This window comes from Bacillus rossius, chromosome 1 (assembly GCF_032445375.1).
Source record: "Bacillus rossius redtenbacheri isolate Brsri chromosome 1, Brsri_v3, whole genome shotgun sequence".
NCBI lineage: Eukaryota > Metazoa > Arthropoda > Insecta > Phasmatodea > Bacillidae > Bacillus > Bacillus rossius.
Window position 1 is genome coordinate 8730842 of NC_086330.1, and position 25647 is coordinate 8756488.

At 38.7% G+C, this 25647-nt stretch overlaps 1 protein-coding gene across 2 annotated transcripts; it reads left to right on the plus strand.

The window, feature by feature from the left end:
* The first annotated feature begins 4242 nt into the window (after nt 1-4242).
* LOC134531875 (transcription elongation factor S-II) lies at nt 4243-25430 on the plus strand. 2 transcript variants are annotated; one of them, XM_063367886.1, is made up of 7 exons: nt 4243-4624; nt 8611-8788; nt 10931-11137; nt 14168-14376; nt 17679-17825; nt 20812-20954; nt 24496-25430. In XM_063367886.1, exons 1-6 carry the CDS (start codon nt 4556-4558, stop codon nt 20890-20892), a joined length of 891 nt encoding a protein of 296 aa, XP_063223956.1. In that variant the 5' UTR covers nt 4243-4555; the 3' UTR covers nt 20893-20954; nt 24496-25430. The 2 variants fall into 2 exon arrangements, with proteins under 2 accessions (XP_063223956.1, XP_063223964.1); XM_063367894.1 differs by having other exon boundaries at nt 4269-4345.
* Nucleotides 25431-25647: the final 217 nt, after the last annotated feature.

Genomic DNA, 25647 nt, shown 5'->3' on the forward strand with positions numbered 1-25647 from the left:
TCTGGTGCCGTAAATGCCGTCTTAGGGCGGTCCTCCAGACATACCGGCACCTGCCAGTAGCCTGATTTTAAGTCTAGTGTCGTGAAAATAGTGGCGTCCCCCAGTCCTGCCAGTGCGTCTGTGATATTGATCTGCGGGGGCGGGGCGGGAATGGTCAGTTTGTTTATCGCCTTGAAGTTTACGCAAAAGCGTAGACTTCCGTCTTTCTTGGTGGCCAGCACCACCCGTGAGTTATACGGGGAGGTGCTGGGTTCCACTACCCCGTCACGTAACATCTCGTCAATTTGAGTCTGTATGGCCTCCCGTTCCCGGATGCCAAATCCGTATACCTTCTCAAAGGGAGGGCGGTGCGGTACCATCGGTATCCGGTGCTCCGTCACGTTTGTCCGTCGTAGCCGGTCCGCGGCCGCAAATACCTGTGCCTGAGAGGTGAGGACATGGTTGATGACATCGACGTACTCCTCTGGAACACCGTGCTGAAGGTCTTCTAGGCGAATGACTGACTGAGGGGGACTGGGGGGAACCTGGTGCACGCCGTACACCGTCCAGCGCCCCTGGGTGCCGAAGTGCATCCGGCCAGCTCGTACTTCCACGGTGGCGTCGACCTCGTGCAGCCATGGGACCCCCAGAATCAGCCCCTCGCGGAGCTCGGGGACCACCCAGGCCTCGACGTGGCTAACGTGACCAACGATGCTCATTGTTACCTGAGTGATGCCCCCTGCTGCAACTACGGTGTCCCTGGTGGCCAGCTGCACCAGCTCCCTCCGCGGTGTCACTGCCTCCGCTCCCACCAGGTGGGCCGCGATGTAGGTTCGGCTGGCGGCGGTGTCCACCAGGGCCCGCATCTCCCGCCCGTTAGCGCGGACAGGAATTCGCAGCAGCTCCGGCTCCTCGGGGCCGACCTGCCCCAGCTGTGCAGTCGTCTGTCCCCCACCGCCCCCGGCCACCTGGCCGTCCGGGCGTGGGGAACTCGCGGCGAGGTCCGCGGCTCGCTCCGGCGCCGACGTGTTGACGTTCCGGTGGTCCACCTCGTCGACGACAGGTCGACGAGGCGGCTGGTCCGGCCCTGGTATAACCGGCCTCAGGGCCGCGGTGGTGGCGCCGGCAGTCAGCTGTCCCTGCACGGAGATGGCCGGCGGGATGCCTGCGCTGATGCTCTGGTTGTCCGCCCCGTCGACGGCGTGTCGACGAGGCGGCTGGTCCGGCCCTGGTATACCCGGCCTCAGGGCCGCGGTGGTGGCGCCGGCAGTCAGCTGTCCCTGCCCGGAGATGGTCGGCGGGATGCCTGCGCTGATGCTCTGATTGTCCACCCCGTCGACGGCGTGTCGACGAGGCGGCTGGTCCGGCCCTGGTATACCCGGCCTCAGGGCCGCGGTGGTGGCGCCGGCAGTCAGCTGTCCCCGCAGTTGCCCCGGCGTGGGGACAGCTGATGAGGAGCAGTCCTGTTGTCCCCTGCTTCCCGGCGGCATACAGGACGTTAGTGCGGTAGGCGCCGGTGGTGGTCGGCGTGTTCTGTCAGTTACTGGGACTGCCGGTGGCTGGCGGGCCGGGGAGCGGCACCCAGTTGTCCCTCCGCCCCCGGTCCTGCGTTTCCCGCCTGCGACGTGTTGCCTTCGCGCGCCTCCTCCCACGCGGCTCTGGTGGGGCAGAGGCGATGCCAATGGTACGCGTCCGGGCAAAAACGGCATTGCGGCGGACGTTCGTCCCTCTCTCTCGTAGCTGTCCGCTCGTGACGTCCTCCTCCTGTCGCAGCTGGTTCCGGGCGTTCCCTGGTGCCACCGCGGTCTGTTGTCCTGCGCGGTCCCGCGCCGCCGGCGTAGCTCACCACGGCCAAGTCACTGTCCGTGACCTCTGTGACGGTGACCCCCCGCGGCCCCGAGCGAGCACGGGGAGCTCTCGCGCCCCTGAGTGCCGTCCTCCACTGCGACATGTCACGTTCGATCACGCGGGCGAGGGCCACGAACTCCTCCGTGTCACGACCAGCAGCCGTCCTCATGAAGGGGCGAAACTCTGGCAGCAATTGTTCGACAATGGTTGGCAACGCCGCACTCACGTCCCCACTTGTCCCCAATCGGCGGAACATGCGTAACTTCTCGTAAATGAACTGCTCTGCACTCTCGTCCTCCTCCTGGTTTCGGCAATAAAATGTCCGCAAACACATTGCCCGCGCCTGATCGTTATCAAACCTAGTTTTGACTTGGCGTACAAAATGTCCCCACTCGGTATCAAAACTCCCGGCCATTGACCACCAGTTCCTTGCCTCGCCGCGGAGCTGTCCCGCCACTCGCGGCGTCCACTCCGCCCGTCGCACTTCGTACAGTTTTAGGAGGTGTTCACACTCCCGCAAAAACTCCCGCGGGTCCTCGTTGTCTCTCCCCGCAAACTCTGGCAACTCAAACTGCGTGCTCACGTACCGCACTACCGGCCCATCTGCGTCCGCGTGCCTGTCCCCCTGTTCCCGTTTACTGTCCTCAACTGTGCTGTCCGTGCTGTTCGCGCCCTCGGCCGCGCCGCCGGACCCGCACACCTCGTTTTTTACGTCCATTTTCGCGGAGTCTCCCTCCTCACACAAGTCCATTTCGAAACAGATTAGCTCGTATCTTTCTTGTCCCGCCTGTTTCCACGCCATCCTGTCCTCCTGTGCTACTGATCCGCGGATCGTGAACACAATCTCCCCCAGTAATACAATACGATCCTCCCCGGCGCGTTATCTTCAGTCCGGGATACCGCTGCACCGCCGTCTTGTATTTCTGTCGCCCCCACGACACGTTATCTCTCGCCGAAAACGACTCGTATTCGCGACGTTCCCGCGCCGCGTTATCTCCCGCCGGCGCGCCGGCGCGCCGTCTCGAATTCGAGCCGCTCCCACGCCGCGCTGTCGCACCTGCTTCCGTTCTGTCCTGCACCTGCGCGCTTGCGTGCGCTTGCGTGCGCTTGCGTGCGCTTACGGCCACACTAGTTGGGCGCCAAATGACGTCCCTCTGCTTTTGGTCCCCGTTTTCCCGTTGAAATAAATGTCCTGTTATGCCCGTACTACCCTCGTCGGAGAGGTGTGGGTCCAGGCCAACGTGGCCGGGACCGGGAAAGGCGGGACCTGGAGGGAGAGTGAAGTGATTGCGAGGAATGTTGGTAGGTTGTCGCAAGCAGAACACGGCATTAACGAATTTCACGAGCCGTCTTTTATTAACGCTTATAAAGTCCTGCCGCAGCCTGGCGGAACCGTCGCGGAACAAGTGCCCTACCACGGCGACACGGACTCCCTGATGACGGGGCGGTTCTCAAATACGTTTCGGCGCGAATCGTAAAGTTTATTAATGCTAGGCTGACCCAGTGAGAGAGGGCCCGAAGACGGAGCGCTGTACATACGCGGCCCGTTACGTAATGTTCCGTGGACGGCGAAAAGTTCAGAGACTCGTAGCACCACGTTCGCGTTGTAGAAACTGCCCGCTAGACACGTCTCCCGATGACTCGTAAGTTAACAATGCTAAGCTGATTCGCGGTGGCAGCTCAGCTGCCGTGACCGACTGCGGACTGAGCGAACGTTCAATCCCGAGCGCAACGTGCGCGGCTCGCGGAGCAACGAACACGTCTGTCTCCGCTCGAGACCAGGACGCGACTGCCTCTCCCCGCTCGCCCGCGGGCCGGCGCCCGCGGGTGGCGGGGAGGGAGGGGAAAATCGGCCGGCGTGGGAGAGAGCTCCGTCCCGCGGCGCGCCAGGCTGCAATTACATACTACGGCGAAACACTTCAGAAAAAGTTATTGAATTATTTACAAAGACATACACGAGACATTAATTACACAGCGAACTTGCACAATGAATAATAAATAAAATAAGTTAATTACACACATTCAAATCCCTTAATCGTTTACAAATATATACACACTGAAATAAAAGATAAAGTCACATAGAAAAAACACTCGTTGGCATGCTAGGGCGCACGCGGGTGCGTCCCTGGCCGTCGCACACACTGGGGTTCACTGGGGGGAAAACAGGCCCCCTCAGGCCCGCGTCGGTGGCCAGGTACGGCCTCTGTATCTGGGAGGGTACGACGACTGTCGTCAGATATTTTATTTTGAAGGAATACTTTTTAAAGAGTTTTAACTTTCAGGTTAAGTTATATTTCTATAACTTTTATATGAAAAAAACAATTATCTCCTTAATGCTAATTGGCCGATATGTTTGTACGCACGGTGTTTACAAGTTAATATTTTCTAAACTTTTATTCTATTTTTATTCTTCTGTTTTGAGCGAGATATGCTCTTCTTGTTTATTGCTCTACTGTCACTCGTCGAGTTGTTGTGTTTTTTGTTTTCCTTTAGGCAGTTATCGGTGTTTTCTGTTTGTGTAAGCAATATCGAGAAATTTTAAGAATCTAGCTATAATAGTGGTGTACTGTTTTTTCTTTAGATGTTTTCAGTATTTGGCTAGTCAAATATAACATTAACAATTTTTAATTTGATGATGTTTTGATGGTATTTCTTTGTAACGTGGTTTTATCCGTTGGTTGTGAATATTTTGAAAACTTCACCGTATTACATACATTACTAAAGAATCATGAGCGTTGAAGAAGAAGTAATGCGCATTCAAAAAAAATTAACCAAAATGAGTTCTGGAGATGGCAGCGTGAGTGTTAATACTGGTGATGTACTTTCCCGGGTTTTGTTTGAAATATAAAGTTCAGTATGTCTATAAGATGGTAATTAGAGAATCACAAACACATTCAACTGCTTAATTTATTTTATTTTTTTACATTAAAATATAATTGGATATTTTAAACAACAATTTCTCCCCGAAACAATGTTCTACATATAGTCATATTTTCAAAATCAAATATATTTTTCTTATTATACAGCTTTGCATAGTAAAGACAACCAATTCCTTTCTTTTATTTTAAAATAAACTGGATAAACAATAAGGAACAATTATGGCCCATTTACAATTGCATTGCCCTAAATTGTGTCCAGCGGACTCTCATCACTGATTGGTCCACATGATCATCAGACGTCATGGTTTGAACAATGTTCCGAATCTCCCTGGTCCGAATACATTGGTCAACTTGGAACTTTTTGTCCTAATATTTTTCCTTCAGTAGCTAAGCAGAAGACATGCACTCATTATATTTGTTGTTTCTGGTTCCGGTTTAAAAAAGATAAACAGAAAATAATGGATAATGAGATCGGAACAGAAAGCCAAGAAGACAGAAACAAATTACTGATTAGTGCTGTCCGTTTGCGACCAGCGTTTTTCAAAGGCCGAAATCACATTTATTTTTGGGAGTGTGATTAGATTTATAATTTGTTAACATTTACTTTTGTCTTACTGAATACCTTAATTATTGAACTCGCATAACATTCACAACTTAAATTAACATTCAGAACAGTTGCAAACTAATTTACAGTGCATGAAAAAAATAAACATTCGAAAAACGTTCACTTTTGTTCTGTATATTTACTGTGCTCTGGTAACTACTTTAGAAATCAGTAAAATCAGAAGTCGGACATCGCAATTGTAGACTGCAGTTTTTCATTTTAGAATGTGATATCATTCGCTTAGGATATGGATAGCCCACAGGTTCAAATTGTAACGACAGCTTTTACCGACTTCCGAATAACGGAAGAGCAGTGTAAATTAACAGGTCTATTGAATACTTACTGCGACATTAGATTAATATACAAACAAAAAATAATAAATTATTCTTCTAACATTTTCAATTTCATTTTAAGGGTTTTGACATTACTCATGTATTTTATCATTGTCACAGAATGAATAGACATAATGTCTTGTTGATTTTGAGGGGGTGACATTAACGATAGATAGTAAGAGGAGCTGAAATGAGAATGGAGCGATGATGGAATGATTTGGAACGGAAACACGGAGTAGGCTATCCTGAGAAAACTTACCAACTCGTGGCATCGTCCACCAAGTGTTCCACTCACAAAATATTCTGAGTTCGCTTCCCCTTTCCCCCCATAAATTGATCCTGAATCACCTCGGTGAGAAGCGAGTGGTTTGACCACTCGGCCATTGGGCCCCATTGTCGCTGAAATGTAAGCTTTTGATGTATGATGAAGTAATGTGTATAATTTATTAGGATCACAGCCTTCTAGTGAAAAACAATTCATAAAATAGTAATTTTAGTATTGATATTGTTCGTTGGTTATCATGCAAAACTGCGATCTTAAATTCCTACTGAACTCTGAAATACTCAGTAGTGGGTAATGAAGTCAAAGGAAATTTGGGATGATAAAACAAACAAAAAAATAGGAAATTTTGAAATAAAATAAATTGACATCGCTGGAACATTTAAGAAACAGCACTATCATGACACTAACACAATAGAAAATCCATCACTTTTTTTTTTGCTCATAAGCTGCGACCAGAGGCATGATTTAGTTTGTTAGGTGTTAAATATTTTAACAGCTGAATTTCCAACAAAAAATTGTACTTGTTATAATTACTATCTATTCATGTGTTCGTTATGATATAGAAAAATTTTGTTAAAGGTTTGTTTATTTTCAAGTATTTATTATTTTGTTTTTGGATAGTTATATTCATATGCTTTTCTAAACCTATACTTAATTGAATCAGAAGTGGTGCAAAAATTATATATACCGTATTTATCTTTTATTGTAAAGAAAACTGTTTTTTTTGATAGCTTATGTTTGATGTGAAATCAACAAGTAAGGTTCCAGAACTAAATCAGTCTATAAGAAACCATACTGTAGGTGAGAAGTATAATTTGACAATTTAATTAATTGTTATAAAGGTTACAATGATGAGTAATTGATTTTTATTTATTATTGGTTGTTTACACTTGCGATTGTTCTACAAGCCTCTTCTGAAGAATTCCATGATAATTCGTGAAGAATTTTAATATTATATTTCATGGATTGTAATATGATAATAGAACATTTGAATCACTGCATGAATTTGTAAGACCAGAATTTTTTTTTTATATTATAGTTCACGGCAAGAGACAATATAAACTACTACCCTACAATTGAACTAAATGAAATTTAACTAGATCATTAAGATTAGTGGTGTGGTTTAGAAGAATAACCACAACTTCAAGACATTCAGCACATTAGTTAAGAACGAGTCTACTAAGTCGACCAGACAGAATGATGCATGCAATCAGAATCAAAAGCAGTGGATTTTTTTATTTTCTAGATGCGCTCGGAGGAACAGGCAAAACATTCCTTAATTCTCTTATTTTTGTTACTATTCAATCACAAAAAAATATTGCACTGGTAATTGCATTATCTGGAATTGCGGCAACCATTTTGCATGGTGGTCCAACAGCACATTCAGCTTTGAAGTTGTTATTGAATATTCAAATACTGAGACACCAACATGTAATATAAGCAAAAGGTTCTGGGGAAAGTACTACAATCATTCATATCATATGAGATGAATGTACTATGGGCCACAAAGAATCATTAGAATCTCTTCATCGTACGCTAAAAGATTTGAAGAAAAAAATGAACAGCACTTTGGTGGTGCACTCATTTTATTGTCTGGTGAGTTTAGACAAACTCTACAAGTTATACCGCGCTCAACACCCGCTGATGAACTTAATCCATGTCTCAAAACGTCAGTAGTTTTATGGCAACAAGTACAGAAATTGTCGTTGAAATCCAATATGCGTGTCCACTTACAAGATGATACATCCGCTGAATGTTTCGCAAAACAATTGTTGGATATTGGAAACGGGAGTATGGTGACTGATGAATCCACACAATGGTATCACTTTGCAAAAAAAAAAAAAAACTTCTTTAATATCATAGCAACCATATTTCAAATTGGTTGACAAAGTTTTATAAAATATCACACAGAACTACAGAAGTCATCAGTGGCTCGATGAATGTGCTATATTAGCAACTAAATACAACTATGTCAATGCAATAAGTTTCAGCATCCAAAACAAAATACCCGGCGAGACGAGAACTTACAAGTCCATTAAGTCCAGTAGTAAATTATCCAACTAAATTTTTGAGTTCACTTGATTTGCCAGGCATGCCGCCACAAGTGTTGACATTAAGAATTGGCGTGCCTATCATTCTTCTCCGAAACATAAATCCACGGCGACTTTACGACAGTACCGGCCTTTTGTGAAGAAAATTATGAACATTATCATAGAGGCTACAATTTTAAATGGAAAATTTAAAGGAGAAGATGTACTGTTGCCACGCATCCCAATGATTCAAACAGATATGCCATTCGAGTTCAAACGCTTGCAGTTTCTGATGCGACTCGCTTTTGCAATGACCATGAACAAGGCACAAGACCATCACTAGAAGTGTGTGGACTACATTTGGAAAATTGGTGCTTCTCACATGGACAGCTGTGTGTGGCTGGCTCACGCGTCGGAAAACCTTCTGACTTATGTGTGCGTCAAAGACAGGAAAACCAACAATACTGTGTATCCAAAAGCACTTCAATAAACAGAGTGAACAAACAAAATACTTGTGTTTTTAACGTGGCATTGAGAAGCATGTCGGGTACAGCTACCTAGTAAAAAATAAAAATCATTTCATAAATCATTTTTACAACAGTTGCGTGAAGAAATTTCTTTGAAAATTGTTGCACATTGTGTTTGTCTTCCACAGGGTCAGGAGCAGGCCTTGGAACTTCTGAAAGAGCTGCAGAAGTTGCCGGTCAACCTAGAAGTCCTCACGAAAACAAGAATCGGGATGACGGTGAACGCTCTGCGTAAATCAAGCTCGGATGACGACGTGATCAGTCTCTCCAAGACACTCATAAAAAATTGGAAAAAATTCCTTTCAGGTATGTCTTTCATTTTTATTTATTTTACTGCTGGTGGAAAATAAATTGCTACTTCCCTTACTGCGTTAATAGTGTTACCTGATAGTTCTTCGTTGTGAACATAGGCATTAAGTTGGACTTTTAGTTTAAAGACATTTGTAGTTTTTGCTCTAGTTTTTATGTATATTTTCAATGTAACGTGAGTAGTGTTTTTATTAGGTTGCATATGTAAACAAGCGATTTATTTGGTTTAAGTCTTGTGACAGATTTTATTCAAATTATCAAAAAAAATATATATATATTTTTTTGAGTTCTATACTGTTTAAACCACATAAATACACTTATATATTTTTTGCAATATCTAAGAATAGAACCCTGTTGTAACATTTTCTAAGGGGCCTGGGTGAAAAATGTGTACTTTGCAGAATTTAGGACATACCTTAATAAATAATCCAGCACTGAATTTATTTACAATATAATTCTGGAGATTATTGGATGCTGTGGATTATTAGAGATAAAATTAACAAGGAGTTATTATAAAATAGCAGCACAATTTTATCACTTGCGATAAAATTTTAATTAATAAGGAGATGAAGACCGAAGTGTTTTCAAGGAGAATATATTTGTTATTTCTAAAATGTTTGTATAGACTAGATGTATAGGTAGGGCTTATGTGTTACTATTAAACAAAATATATGAAACGAAAAACCAGACCACACATGTTTTGATGTTGGGGGGGGGGGGGGGAATGGCATCTGGAATCATTTAGAAATTAAAAACAAAACAAAAAAAGAGAAAAATATATGATGTGGTATGAAGTGTTGCATAACCATAATCAGCAAATCTGCGAGGACGGCGGTATGAAGTGAGTGACTCATAAAACTAGCTTTCAGAATCATGTAACTTCAGCTTGTGCCTCAGGTAAACACAAAATAAATAATTTATTATAGTTTATATTATTTGTAATTCAAATTATATTAAAAATTTGGTTATACTCGTTATTCTATTAAGTGGTTCCTACTTCAGTACTATTGGTTTTTCATTTTGACATAAAATTTTAGGTAATGTTAGCTATAATAACCAATTGTTCCAATGCATTGAAAGTATTTTTAATGTTGCTAATCTAGCCTAACCAACTATCTTCACTTTTTTAAAAATATTTTTAATATTAGTCAACCTATTCCAACTGATTATTATGATTGTAATACATATGTAGTACATTATGTAATTGTAATACATAAAACCTAACCATTCAGAGTGGCAAACAACTTGAATGATTCAAAATTATTATGTCAGGGAGTAAAAATTCAACTTATAACTTTTTTCCCAGAAAAGAGGATTACTAATAATTAATTTCAACAGGGTGAGCTCTACTGAGTAAAAAAAATATTATAGGTGCAGTTTAAGTCTGCTAGAGTTTTCTTCCATAAAAAGAGGTTTTATCGTGTAATCATTCATTTATGTTCGTATGCGTATGTTTTAACATGAAAATGGGACATTTGAACAGAAAATACAACCTTCCTTTCTTGCAGAAAAACCGTAGACATCAAATGGTGCTGCGGGATTGTTCGTGTTTGGAAGGTCAGGGAAATTTGTCAATTCAGCTCAGGGAATTTTGGAATTCCAAGCTTGTAGCAACCATGTATTCAGTGCTATTTGAAGAGTGTCTTCTTCTGCGAAATAATAGTATCCACGTTATTTTCACTCAAAATATTTTGCCAATGCTAAACCCATTTGTTTCAAAACAAGTTGGTAGTTAACTGTGTATTTATTTTAAGTCAATCACTGTGAAGAAATTGCACATAATTTTACTATTTTAAGATTGATAGCTAGCAAATCTTAAAACATGAAATGGTTTATACCAGATATTTGTGACTCTCTTATGAAGGAACAAAAATTTTGGGGAAAAAACAGTATTTTGCAAGTATGAGCTGTCTTCCCTGTTAAAATAATTTTTTTTTAATGGCTTGTTTCTGAAAAACATTTTTGTGTGTAGTTTACTTAGAATTAATATTTCAAAAAACATAATGAATATGGTAGGTTAGCAAGCTGTTACATGGAGCACAACTGAACCTATCTTACACATTTCATTTTGCAATAAAATATGTGCTCATTGCAAGTGTTTATATTTGTTCTATTTTTTAATTGTTCTTAAACTTTTAGGTTCGAATACACCCAACAGTAAAGAACCTGCGAGCAGCTCCAAGAAGCCCAAAGAGAAAGAAGAGAAACCAAAGGACAACGAACCGAAAGACAAGGAGAAAGAGAGGAAAGTGCAAAGCACGTTTCCTCCGGCCACTTCAAACACCACGGACGCGGTCAGGTTGAAGTGCCGAGAGCTGCTGACGTCTGCGATCAAAGGAGACGGAGGTAACTGAGCCCGCGTATGCAGGCTCTCGTAGGGTGTTTGGAACAGTAACTGATTTTCAGAACCGGGAATTCCCTGTTCTTTCGCTACTAGGTAGTTTTTTTTTATTAATGGAGCAGTGGTCAGAAATAGAATTAATAATAAAGTAGCTTGGCTTCTGGGTTGTAGCCGTGTCCTTGGCAGATAATTCACCGACGTTTTGGTCGACATTGCAGTCGCCATCATCAGGGAGCAGTTGGCTACTGTTCCCTGATGATGGCGACTGCAATGTTGACCGAAACGTCGGTGTATTATCTGCCAAGGACACGGCTACAACCCAGAAGCCAAGCTACTTCAGACAATGGCTGTGAAAGCCTGCGCACATTATGAATATTAGTAATAGTTAGTTTTGAGCGAATAAACAAGTTTTAGTGACAAAGTAAAAGGATAAGCATTTGTGTTACCTTTTCATAATTACAAAAATCGTCTACTAACTAAAACAAATCACTTTATTCTCAGGTCTTACTCTCAATCTCTAAATTTGTATAGAAAAAAAAATTTTAAACAAATAATTGTTTCAACACATGCAAAATCACATAATTACAAACTTAAAATTTCATTTCTTCTTTTCGTAACAAACTTGAAAGAAAAAATATTGTTATCGAAGGATACTGGGGCAAGGACCCCAGGCACTAGCGCACACAGCAGTCCCAGGAACGCCCTGCCCCGCCCGCATGATCGCCAGAGGAGAGTATCAAACAGAAGTAACCTTAGTGCACAATAAAAATGAAATTTTATGCTCTCAATGTCGAGTTCCAAAAGAACTGGGGATCAATTTTTAATTCCCGGTTCTTTTGCTACATCAAAAGTACGGGAATTCCTGGTACTTTCAGGTAGAGATGTGCCAATGTGAATGGGCAGGAGCCGATTTTGCAGGTAATATAGTTGAATTCACAATATGTTTGTTACTTTTCGGCTGAAATTACTGAAAAATGAAAGTGTCTGTCTTAACCTAAAATTCTACCAGTAGCCTGTTCACTTTTCGTACTATTACATCCTTTGAACTCGCATCATTTCTTAGGTGTGTGTGCCAGTTATACGTATCAAAACGTAAAACATCTTGTGTTGTAGTAATGTTCTTGAATCTAATACATCATAAATAAATATATCACCAGCACGGTAAAGTTATATGAGAACAAAAACTTGATGTATTTACAGCATCGTCGCCACTACAAACAACTGAAAATACCAACTGTTTGAATTGCAAAGAAATGTTCATAACATGTGACGGAGACATTTTTTAATTAACTTATGGCCATATTTTAAATTTTAATTATAAACAATAATACAGGGCTTCTCATAACGTAAATTACTTGTACTGTTTCCCATGCAAAGCGACCTCATGAAACACATTTCCGTATAAATGTTTGGTATTGTGAATTTTCACCGCTGCACGCGTTTAGTTGGTATTGGAATTTCTGTTCTTGAATTGTAAACATCTACAAAGTCTTACAATCTTGCACATTTTTAATTCTTTTTATTTTTAACTTTGTATTGTGTGAATCAAAACTTAGATTTAAATAAAAAAGGGCTACTTTTTCAGTTAATTTAATCAGAAAAATGGTAAAACATTTGGTTTTTTTAGCCCTTACTTCATGCAAAGAGTGTGGAACTTTGTAAAGCTTTCTCTAGCCAAAGATATATTGACATATGTATCAAACTTAATTTTCAATAAACAATTTTAAAAAAATCTGTACTGGCCAAAGATATTGAAACGAAAATTGGTGTAGTTGCGGAATGAATTTTAATACTCTGAGCAAGTTTAATAGTGTGTTGTTCGAAAAAAAAGCTTTTCTGCATTTTTATTCTGTGTTGTGCAACAGACTGCTTTCCTGTGAACATTTTGCCGGCTATGTCAGTAGGTACCTAGGGACTGTGGTTCGGCTAGCTTGATATTCCTTGTTCCTTCACTAGAGGAACCTCAGTCAGTATTCACTTCCTCGTCCAAATGCTGAGATGTAACTGATCTGCTTTTACTTTCATCCCAATTATTGTTTTTGTTAGAAATCCTAAATTGTTTTAACTAAAATAATAATTGACACTTCAGCGTTTTATAGTAGATTAAGGAAATTTATTTATTTTTCCAAGCTGCAATCAAATTGCAAACTGATACTATTTACATACATGTATGTACAATACAAATAATACTGCTGTTAATTGTTAATGCTTCAGTAGAAAAATAAAAGTAAAATAAAGTTATAAATTATTAGCGGTAATGTACTTTTAAATACTGTTATGCATGTATTAACCAGAGAGGAAATCTGTTATTTACACCTATATGTTATTTTAAAACAAAATTACTTGTTGTCTGGTTTAACTAAATTTTAACTACTATGTATAATTTGACTACTATAAGCTGCTTCATTACAAAGTGCTAAAGATATTTTGTATAAGTTTTTATTATAAAGGTATAACTACTTTTTTTTCGTTATTACACCAGTTCTTAGACTTATTTGTATTTTTAAAAAAATGGAAAGCAACAGATTTCAGTAGCCACCAATTAAAAAAAAAACACTGTTAATGAGGTGTTAAAAAAATTGAACTCTTTTTCTTTACTCATTGCCAACGTAACATTGTTCTCAACAAAATTATGCATTTTTTTTTATAGTTTTTTTCTAAGAGTTCATATATTAAAGAGATGCATTATATATATGGATATAAAAGTAAAGGGCTGATTCAAGTTTTATTTTTTTATTTATTTTTTTATTTTAGGGATAACAGTGAAATCTCATTACAACATACCTGAAAAAACCCACCTATTTTAGTACTTAATAATGAAATAACTTTATACTGAACTGTTACTACATTTAAAATTGTGGTGGGGCTCTGAAAATAAATAGGTTAAAGTGAGAAATCCTTTATATTAGGTACCGTATGATGATGTTTCACTGCCTATGTATTGCTTCATCGTGACACATTGATGCCTTGCGTTCGGGGTGCCCGCCTCCAGCCGTGTCGAAGCTGACCGTGGTGTGACGCGATGTGTCCGCCAGAGATCCCGGACGGCTGTGCGTCCCCCGAGGAGCTGGCGGAAGAGCTGGAGGAGGCCATCTTCCTCGAGTTCCGAAACACGGACATGCGCTACAAGAACAGGGTGCGGAGTCGCGTCGCCAACCTCAAGGACGGCAAGAACCCTCAGCTGAGAATGAACTTCCTGGTTGGCGCCATCCCCGCCACAAAGTTGGCCGTCATGACCGCGGAAGTGAGTTTCCGCGGCATTTATGCAGCATGGGTCGTTGAGCGACTTGCAGGGACTTTGTGGAGTGGCTTTCTTAGTTTCCTGGGAACTGGCAGGCCTCATGGCCCAGTGGCTGTCCTTCGTTCCTTCGCCTCTCCCCCAAGAACCTGCCGGCTCGGTTCGCTTCCTGTGTCCCGACGCATTAGGACTGCCTGCCATGGCACCAGGCGACACTAAAATCTGTGCATTGGAAAGCCAAGACATTATCGTATGTCTGATTTGTCTCCGTATAAATATTTTTTAATTTTAAGCTACTTGTGATTTTGTACATATACTGTCTATTTTGATTGATTGCATGCACTTGTGATTGGGCTTCCGCCCGGTGGCCCCCTTCGTTATTCTCCCAGTTCCTGAAGTCGCCTCCTTAAAGTCCTTCCCTCCTCTCAGCTACCATCTTTCTCCGAGCCCATTCCACTCCCGCCCCGTCCTCACAGAAATACTTGCCTCCCTCTTTCTGTTCGTCTCCGCTCCCTGTGGACCTTCCACTTGTGATCCCTCCTCCCTCTATACTCTATACCTTCCTCTGTCCAACCTATCTCCCCCTTAATCACCTTAAACAGTTTCATCAGTGTTTCTACTGTCCTGAGCAGTGTGCCCCACCCTAGCTCCATCACCTGGTGGTCCATGCATATGTACATATTTATACATATATATTTAGTGTAAGAAACTGGCATAAGTTAACCTTTTAGTGCATGATACAGCAAAGTCCCGCTAATCCCAAATAGATGGGATTGGACCCTGTCCGGATTAATCGGAACTGTCCTTAAAATACACCTAATACAAGATTCAGATAATTATAATTATATAAATAACAATTTTTTTTAATACAACTTTTCCTACAGTTTTTTTTTTTTTTTTTAATGTTAGTTTAATGTATACCTAGGTTTTGAACATGAAAAAATGATGAAATATTGTTTTTTTATATTTATGTGAAATCCATTCCGGACTAACCGGGTGACCGGATAAGCGGGTTCAGAATAGCAAGACTCTACCATAGTATGTTTTTCATATAAGGAGTCTATTGTAATACCCCAAGTGTCTTAAAGAATAATTAAATAAGTAGTTAAAAAGATTTGGAAACTCTTAGTACTGGAGCCCACAATTAATAAATATCAAAAGTCAACAACAGAGGCGACACTTGGAGTAAACAAAAAAATTTAGTGACTCCCTGCGAACACTTGGGAGAAAAGGATCGTTATTATAGATTAACTAAATAAAAACAACAGTTACGTCTATAGACTTCCTTATTTTATTAATCATTGTTCTTTCTTTTTTTTATAGATTAAATTTTTGTTTGTAACATCTGTTTTTCATGGATAAGTGATCTTACTTAAATCCTCACAATTACACTTATCATATTATATTCCTTAACGTTATTTACGAGAGGGCCGGCCCTGAATGTATAACAAAGATTACAATATTTAAAGAAATGAATGAAATTAACATCGGTAACTTTAAAGGTTGTACATATAGTCCTTGCAAAACATTATATAAATTTCCTCTTCTCGAACTGCTTTAACTGTCCGCTGTCTTAACTGGGTTACACTATTTTTGAGTTCATAAGAAAATGATAGAATGATGCGGGTATCACCCGGGGCTGTAGGTAGACGGTGATCGAGGTAGTAGGCCTAAAGATGGTGGATTCTGCTCAGGATCCGATTCCAGTGGTTCTGGCAGATGAATTTGGCTGCCTCAAACTTGGAACCCTGTCTGAAACAGAAGTCCAAATTCCAAAGAATTAGACCTGTTTCCAGACAGTATACTTAAATGGCGCAAAAGGCCAATAGAGGGAAATTAAAGGGGGGGATGACGTCAAGACTTACCAAAACAGGGTGTTGGTCCTAGTGCTCAGGAGAGGGCGTCTCGTCTTCGAAAACCCGAACCACGATTCGCGGTAGACACGGAAGTCATCATGATTAATTTAAAAAATATATATAAAAAAATACTAAGTTTCTCTACTCATAACTAAACTACTGACTGGTTAATATTAATTTTAGATAGGGACTTCATCCCTCTAGTCTGAGAAGACTACATAATTCGAGGTGCGATGCCGATGATTCGCCGAAGATCACAGTTACAAACAGTACCAGTCAGTCAGAGCGGAATATCGTCAGTATATAATAAGCGCGGGGTCTCTAGAGAATGGGAGGGGGGCTAGGCTCTGAGCCGAAAATTACCGAGCCCACCCGAAGGTGTCCGGCATAAAAAAATTAGATCTTACTGGAATGACTGCGCGACTGAGGCGCTATCTTTTGGTGGCGAGAAGAAGTACTAATAAATCGACTTGTGGCCGACGAGTGTGTCAAGCTAGGGGGTAATGGAGCAACCAGTGTTGCCACCTAGCGACTCGAGACATAAGGGGGAGAAAGGTTGTCGTTACCTCCGCGCGAGCGCAGTAGTGTCGGCGCTGCCGACGCCAACAAGTGGCGTTAGTGACTACAGCCATCGCTAGATGTCGTTAAAGTCCAGAATCGTCTCTGCAGTTGTCAAGCCTGAGATGGCCTTGAATTCGGTTAACGTCCCCGTGCGGTCATCACTCCTGGCTTCACTTCTGAGAAGAATGGGTGGGGGAGCGGGGGGGGGGGGGGGGGGATGGCTTCAAAAAATGCATGGTCTGTGGGACGCAAGGCCCACGGGATCCTCCTGTCGTGTCTTGCTGCTAGTGAACCTTATACCAATTCGTGACAGAGTTAGCAGGGCTCAGCACTGCTCCACGAGCTGCTGTAGGCAAAAGCAGTCATGCGGAGAAATTAAGTAACCAGCCTCCGACGTGCCTGGAGGCGGGAGAAATATTAGCCAGAATGCTAGCCTAGCATGAGGGTGGGAAAGAAAATCAGCTCGCCTCTGAGAACAGAGGCTGAGGGTCTGGCCGTAAAGAAAATAAGATGAGAAAAAAAATAAATATCCAAAAAAAATATTTAAGATTACAAAATTTTAAATAAAACGTGCCTAAATCCATAATACACGGCACACTATTATTGTTTAGTAAGAAATTTCTTTTTTACATATTTAGGCAGCTAAGACACTCTTTCTCTCATTCTCTCTTTCTTTTTTCTCTTTCTCTCTCTCTCTCTCTCTTTCGCTCTCTTTCTTTCTCTCTTTCTCTCTCTCTCTCTTTCTCTCTCTTTCTCTTTCTCTCTCTCTTTCTCTCTCTCTCTATCTTTCTCTCTCTCTCTCTCTTTCTCTCTCTCTCTCTGTGTGTGTGTTTATGTATGAATTAGCCAATATTTGTAAAACTTTGGTATTTGGTTAAACTATTTTTGCAGGAAATGGCAAGCGATGAAATGAAGACAATTCGTAACAGATTCTTGAAAGAAGCCATCAATGATGCTCAGCTCGCCACGGTGCAAGGCACGAAGACAGACTTGCTCAAGTGCGGCAAGTGCAAGAAGAGGAACTGTACCTACAACCAAGTGAGTTTACTGTTTCTTCTTTGCACTTAATTGTATATTGTCTTTTCTTTTTTTATTCATAAATGTGTTCACAATTTTACATTTACCCTGTTTTATCACATAATCGTTGCTCGTGCATAATCGTCGCACCCATATTTTTGGGCGTCAAAACTTGAATAAAAAAACACTCGCGTAAACATCGCATGATGTTTTTGGTCCAGCTATTAAATTCAGAGTGCTTTGTGTAATTATCTTTTCCGTATAAAAGGATGTATTTGAAAGTAGAATTCTAATATTTTCTCGGACATTACCACTTATTTAATTAAGGGAAATACGAAGATGTCTGAGGTGTAAATTTTCTTTTAAAGACTTTTTAAACGGAATAACCTTTATCTGTTTGTCTGCGTCGCCGCGGTGTACCGCTTATAAAAATGTAGCCAGCGCTAGATGGCATTATTCATGTTTGGTTATGTAGCTTCCCGTATAGAATGCGCACACGTAGTCGAATATGGATATCTCGTCAATTCATGCAACGCGCGCTCTCTGTCAAGTACGGAGTTAACTGCATTTGATAGCCCACACTCTTTCGTAGTAAGTGTGTACTATAACGATAGTTATGCGTTAGTTCACGTCACAGATTCAAGTGGCTTGCGTTTGGGTCACAGATTTTGTTTTTCAATTTAAAGTTGAAGAAAGGTTTTTGTTGCATAAATTATTAATATAAATTGTTTGGCGTGCTCTTGTATACTCCACCATTTTTTTTTAAATAAACGTACTTTCCATGAACGGGTTTGGTTTTTATGAATAACTTTACCTAACAAAAAAAAAATTCTGAATAATTGTTGCACCCCTACTTTTCAAACTTGATTTTAGTATAAAATGTGCGACGATTATGCGAGAAAACACTGTATGTATGATAGACAAAGTAAAATTTCATTGATATATTGATCTTCATAAACTTTTAGCCTTAAAAAATATGTAAACATTTGACATATTTACATGTTATTTTTATTATTAGTATTTCATAAATCTCTGTTTATTTAAATCTTAAATGTGGCAACTTGTCAATTTATGTGGTTCATAGTATCCAGGTTGTGTATTTGAGCGACCCAGTACATAGTCAGATATGTTTTATCTAGTATATGTTTTGATTATATATATCTTTGGTTATTGCTTCTGTACATAATTATCTTGTTTGATTAAATATTCAGTTTTTAGCTATGCTACGCATCAATTCACATTTCATTATATTCACCTACACTTTTACTAAGCTCGCCAAGTAGGAATTTCTGAGTCTTTCGTAGTTTCTCTTAGGATGGTTGTTCCTTGGCCAGTGAATGAACTTGAATAGTAACTTTTCTTCAATAATCAGAAACAGAAATGTAATTTCTAGTCTAGACTTTGGACGTGGCAAGACGTCTCACGTGCGTGTGTGTGTGTGTGTGTGTGTGTGTGCGTGTGTGTGGTGATCCCGATGGTCCAGGGATCGCGCATTGGAGACAGGAAATACGTGACGACTGCGATTTGAACTAGATTTCATCTAGAGTCCAAGTCTAGGACGTCTTGAATTGTATTTGGATCAGACTTGGGTAGTCGCTCACGGTCCTAGTGTACAACCGTGCAGAGCAATGACCGATGTTAGGAGCCTCGAGAATTCCTGATGTCATCGTTGGTGAGGCCAATCCTAATTTAGGACTTTTCAGCCAACCCGAAGGATGACACCAGTGTTCCAGAATACAGCTTCTTACTTAAGTTGTAGTGGTAGACATCTTGCTAGCTTCATTCCAGAGGTCCCGAATCAACAAGGGACAGGTCCAGAGGTCCTTAACTCCAAGAATCTTCTGTTCTATTCTCTGAGCTTAGCAACCTTAAATTACTCTGAAATTGTGTGAAACACTCGAGGCAGATTCTCAATCTAATCTAATCTGTCATAGGGCTATTTTAACTTAATACTTGGGTCGTTCAGTAAACTATTAAAATATCAACTTTCAGTTAATGCAATTACTTAAACTATTAAGTTGGAAACTTATCATTTATGAACTGCAATGATCGTTGTTTTTAAAGAATAAATATCCTATGTGTAATACTAATACACTAATACCTAATATATATAGAAAACAGAATTAAAACTAAAATATTGTATTTAAGTTTCAAAATTTTATTTATTGTTTTATGTTGACTATTGAGACCCATTAAAGGTGAAGACCTACTGAAATACTTATTAAGTGTTTATTATGTGAGTGTATTGCTTATAGCCTCTCAGTCGGACATAAAAAAAATACACACAGACATATATTAATAAAATTGAATGCCAAAGATTTATTATAGTGTGTAACATGTTGCTTCCGGTATGTAAACAATTTTTTATTACAAAATGCACTGTTTTTATGTTTGTGTTGTTTCATTTGCCATTACCACGATAGCTTGCATTATTATTAAGTCAATTTTGAATTTGAATCACGATAAACAGAAAATATCTTATGATCAGTTAGTCTTTTATTTTCAATATAAACTTTCACTGACTTCATCAATTGAAACACAACAATCAGGACTGTTAAAGATTATGGCAGGAGAGAGGAATTTCACGAGAACACAAAATCGTGGATTTTGATCAGTTTTAATTATATGTTTCCCAATACTTGTAAGCTTTTCAAATGTAAATTTTCAGAAAATGTATGTACATTTAGACTTCTAAAGTGTTGTTCTTCAGGTTAACCTTCTGCTTGAATTTCCATAATTTCATTCAGAAATAAAATAAGATTGGTATGTATTTAGAATCGGAATTGAAATGTGGAATCAATCCATCCCATCACTAATAAAAAAAAAATTTTAATCAAAATAAATTTCATTTATGTGTAATATATAACACCTATATAAAGTTAAAATCATTACTGAAGAAATATGTAATTTTAGAAAAGAATAAAAAATCTTGACGTGAAGTTGTGACTGCGCTGGCAATATCTTCCGTCGAGTTGGTGTTAATGTGTGTTGTTGCGTGCAACTGCAGATTCAGACCAGGAGTGCTGATGAGCCTATGACCACGTTCGTCCTGTGCAATGAGTGCGGGAATCGGTGGAAGTTCTGCTGAGTGGCATGTGCCACCGTCGTCATGTGCTAGTGTGTTGATGTTCCCACCTGTCTCCAGCTAAAGTAAGTCGTGAGAACATTTTTCAGCTCTCTAAATTAAACTTATTGTATTTACTTGTTATTTAATACAGAAAATGCATGGTTTTCTGTTATTAAAACATTTGAGGTAGTCAATATTCAAGGTTGGGTAATAATAGAATTTGTACAGTGTTTGAAGTTGTTTGAAATTTGAAGTTATCATGTTCGGGTAGATGAGGTACTTAACATTTTTGTATCAGAATGGTAGATGCAAATTTGTTAGGGTTTTTTTTTGTTGCAAGTATTCAACTATTGCAATCAACATTAAAACAGTTGGAACTTTCAGTTTTGAAAATGAATTTAAGTGAAACAAAAATTCCTGGGTTGAATAACCGACAGAGAATCATAATAGTTATTTATATTATAATGTATCCAAGTTTATCCCTTGATCCTGTGGTACATAAAACGCTTGCTGTTTTAATGTAGTATGTCGAAAAATCCTGCACATAACAAAAACTTGATATAATAATCAATAATGTTCGTAAGTTAAATAAAAAACCTTTATTTTGTGTTCAACTAACAATCATAATTCATTGTTATATCACAAGTTTTTTCTATGTACAAGAACTTTTAAACGTTTAAAATATAAACGGCAACAGTCATGTACTACAGGATCATGTCCTCAGGATCAAGAAACAAAATTGGATACGTTATAGGGAACTTTTACCGAGACAATTTAAAGAAGTTATGTGACGTCTCTTTCAGTTAGAAACATCGGAGCACGTAACCTTAACCGACGATCGAAAGAAATTTCACGCGTATTGTTTCATTAGTATTGTAAAAATTAATATCAGACTTTAATTTTATAATAATGTATGCACTGGTGATTGTCTTTCTAAAAGACTTCCAAAAAGCTGAAATTACAACCAATAGTCATAAGGGGCTGATGCAAACATAAACATCTGCCATATAGGAATCTGTATAACAGAAAGAAAAAATTAGGAAAAAAAGGCTTCACTTCTGACTGCTAATGCTTCGTCTGGATCCTTTCCTAATCTCTGTATGTTCCACGCCAAACTACCGTTTTTTCCTAAACAAATGTCGAGAAATTTCGGGCAAAAACTTCAAAAACAGCAGGATTTTGTCATTTACCGCAAATTTTGCACTTCACCATATTTTACCCTTTAATATGGCAACCTGTATATTTATATTCGTTTCATGTACTAATTTTTCCAGATGAGTGCATGTGATGTATACTTTTTATATATATATATATATTAGTGGTGCACCGATATGACTTTACCGATTACCGATTATGAGAGCAATAATCGGCAGATACCGATTCAGTTACCGATTATAATGAACAAATTTTTTTAAGTGTAATAATGCACACAAAAATTTTTATTCCCATGTGAATTTAATAACAAGATTAGGTAAAATTGAGAATACAGTTATAATAACAGTATAAAAATATATAAAATACACTATTAAGTCATTGCAAAGTGTAAATTATATTAACTCCTATTTATATTTGTTATTGTAAACAACTTGAACTACAGTCTAATAATTGTAATTTACAATTGGTAAGTTTTTGTTGCGGAAAACTAGCATTATTATCGACTATCACATAAGGTTGCATCGAGAAATTACCGTTTAACAATGTAAACATGTTTCTTTATTTTATTCACTTGAGTTTATAGAAAAATGTTTCCACACTTCACTTTTTTTTCTCCCTACTCGCCATCTCACTATTTTTATATAAAAATGACTCAAAACCAATTCTAGCACGTGAGATTTTATTTATGTTGACTGAATATATAAAATTATAAATACTTTTTCACTTTTCACGTCACATACAAATAACAACAACGGATAATGTTACCAAAAACGCCCATAATGAGCTTGTAAAACGCAGTGATAAACTCTAGAAGGTATCGGGACCACGATTTTAAACCGCTACTACGACTTGAAAAGATCGATTGTCATAGAATCCACTGCAACTGCTTGTGGTATTTTGATTGCGTGCCATCTATTTTACGTCTCTGGCTATAGGTAATGTACAAGGCCACTAAACAAAAACAAAAGACAAAACGTAAATAAACGTGTAGGAAAAATGTATTTTTTATTGTTCGAGGCAATGAGATTTATTAAACTTAACAAAATATCTGTAATCGTGATATGACGGAGTTAGATGAATTTTCTAATATATACAAATATTACCGTATTTTGTCCTAAAATGTGTAACAAAATATTACACGGTAAAAACCTACTTAATTACGCCGGGACGTAGATAATCGGCAAAGTAATCATTAAGATAATCTGTGATTACGATTAATCGGAAAGTACCCATAATCGCTGATTACGATTCATCTGTATCCGCATCGGTGCACCACTAATATATATATAATATATCATATATAATATATATATAATATATTATATATATATATATATATATATATTAGTGGTGCACCAATATATAATATATAATAATATATATATAATATATAATATATATTATATATAGTATATATAATATTTATGTGATATATATATGATATATATGATATATATATCATATATAATATATATATTATATATATGATATATATATTCAAAGAATAATATTTTGGGGAATGGTATTAGGATAAGTACAAAAATAAACATTAATAAGCTTAGTAAACTTTTGCCTGTGTTAAATTTTTTAATTTCCTTTTTTTTTTATTCCAATATTTTCCTTAGAATATTTTTTGTCTAATACCGAATCTTTTTCCTTGAATCCCGAAACTTCCAAATACTGGTGATTCGGTGAGATTCTAGGATTTGACTGGCCCATCCCTAGTAATTATATAAAGAAAATGACAATATGTATTGATTCTGGAAACTTAATTTGTGTAACAACCATTTAAAGAGTAAAATATTTCAACACCATAATTTTTTTTTTTTTTTCATTTATTGAACATTTTATTTTTGGCACTTACGACACCTATATTTGGATTCAAGTGGTATATTCAAGGTACTATCTGGTATTTTAATTCGAGAATTCGGATTCAAGAAAATTGGGATTTGACTCATCACTAGCATTTATGTAAACTACGTTATATATTTTATTTCAATTTTCAGAAGGAAGAAATCACCCAACAATGCTGAAAACAACTGTAATATTTTCATGCATTAATTAATTCTTACTAAAGTAAAAATGGTCTAGTTATGTAAAATAATAGGTAGAGAAAATGGTCTTGCCTTATTTCAAGTTGTGAATCCAAATTTTTCTTCCAGATGATATGGACTTAATAGGTTATTCAGCACATTTATCATCCGTATACTTTATCGTTTATTAACTTGTTTTGGATCTGGTTAAGTTAAACTCGCTTAAAAAAAAATTGTTAAATTGTGAAAGATTTTTTTCCCCCCTTAAAATTTTCACCATTAGAAAAAGCATAAAAAAAGAATTTAAAAGTTTCACTGTTGTGTGGACAGCCTGAAAACCTGAGTAATCTGTCATTGAAAAATACATTTTTAGGTTTGTGCCAAGAAAATGCAAGTTGGTTGTGTCGTTGACTTGGTTCTTGTTATTTTGTTGCAGGCTATTTGTTGCAGGTTGCACATGCGCTGCAACTGCGAACACGTGCGTGTGATCGCAGGAACATGTTTACGAGTATCATTTCACTCAAAGACTTGAGATATTTCCATGCCGTGTTCTTTAAGTTGTGAAGAAACTTGCAGCTGGATTTGGTTTTGTAGTTCACTTGTAATTGGGGTAGTTTTTGCCCTTTGCTCATTGATATTTGATCCAGTGTTGGATATGTTAAACATTTTTACTTAAGATGTGCATCGACTTGAGTGAAAAGCATTTTTGTAATGTATTTATTTATTAATTAATTATTTTTAATTGGTTTTGTCTGTGTGTGACATTTTTGATGTTACTTCAGACAAAGTCATCACATTTGTGATTCTTCAAATGGCAAATAAGTACAAAGCAGTAGTTTGTACACAATCAATGCATTAATTTGTGGTCGTATTATAAATATAACATCACTGTTAAACATTGAAGCTTTCTTACGGAGTGACTACAGGTTAGCTTTGTGTATTATGTGTAGTATTACCTTTATTATTTCCCTGTTGCTGCACTTTGTGTAGTTTCATTTATTCTACAGGATGGCAGTGGGGAGTTGAAAACTTAACGACATTAAATACTAGTTACAGTATTTGATACTTTTTAAAATCTGTTTTGTTGTGATTAGCACATATGCAGAAGTAAACTTGAGAAGAGAAATATGTACACTAGTGTGTGTCACAACGCATGGAGGTTTTCTGTTTATTGGCCATACTATACTTCATAAACTTATATTCCAGCTACAGATGTACATACAAATTGTTTGGTAATTTTACTAATTTACAATAAAATGGTACTATGTTTTTGCAAACTGGTATTGAATGTGGCTAATTTGTGCTGTTGTAATTTGAATGTATTAACTCCACCGCATGTTGTACAAATAAATTTTCTAGACCAAACAGAAAGTATATAGTTTGAATTTTTAACTAGGAAATGCATTTGCAAGCTGATAGTTTTATGTTGCAAGCTTCTGCACGTGAAAAACTCAAAGTTAAATATCCCAAGCCGGGGTGAGCTCCCGACCAATCGGTAGCAGACAAGATTCCAGGGCTCATAAATAATGAGTGAAGGCCTTACCTAGTTCACTAGCAAACTAGGCATTGTTGTGTGTCGTTTAGCCAA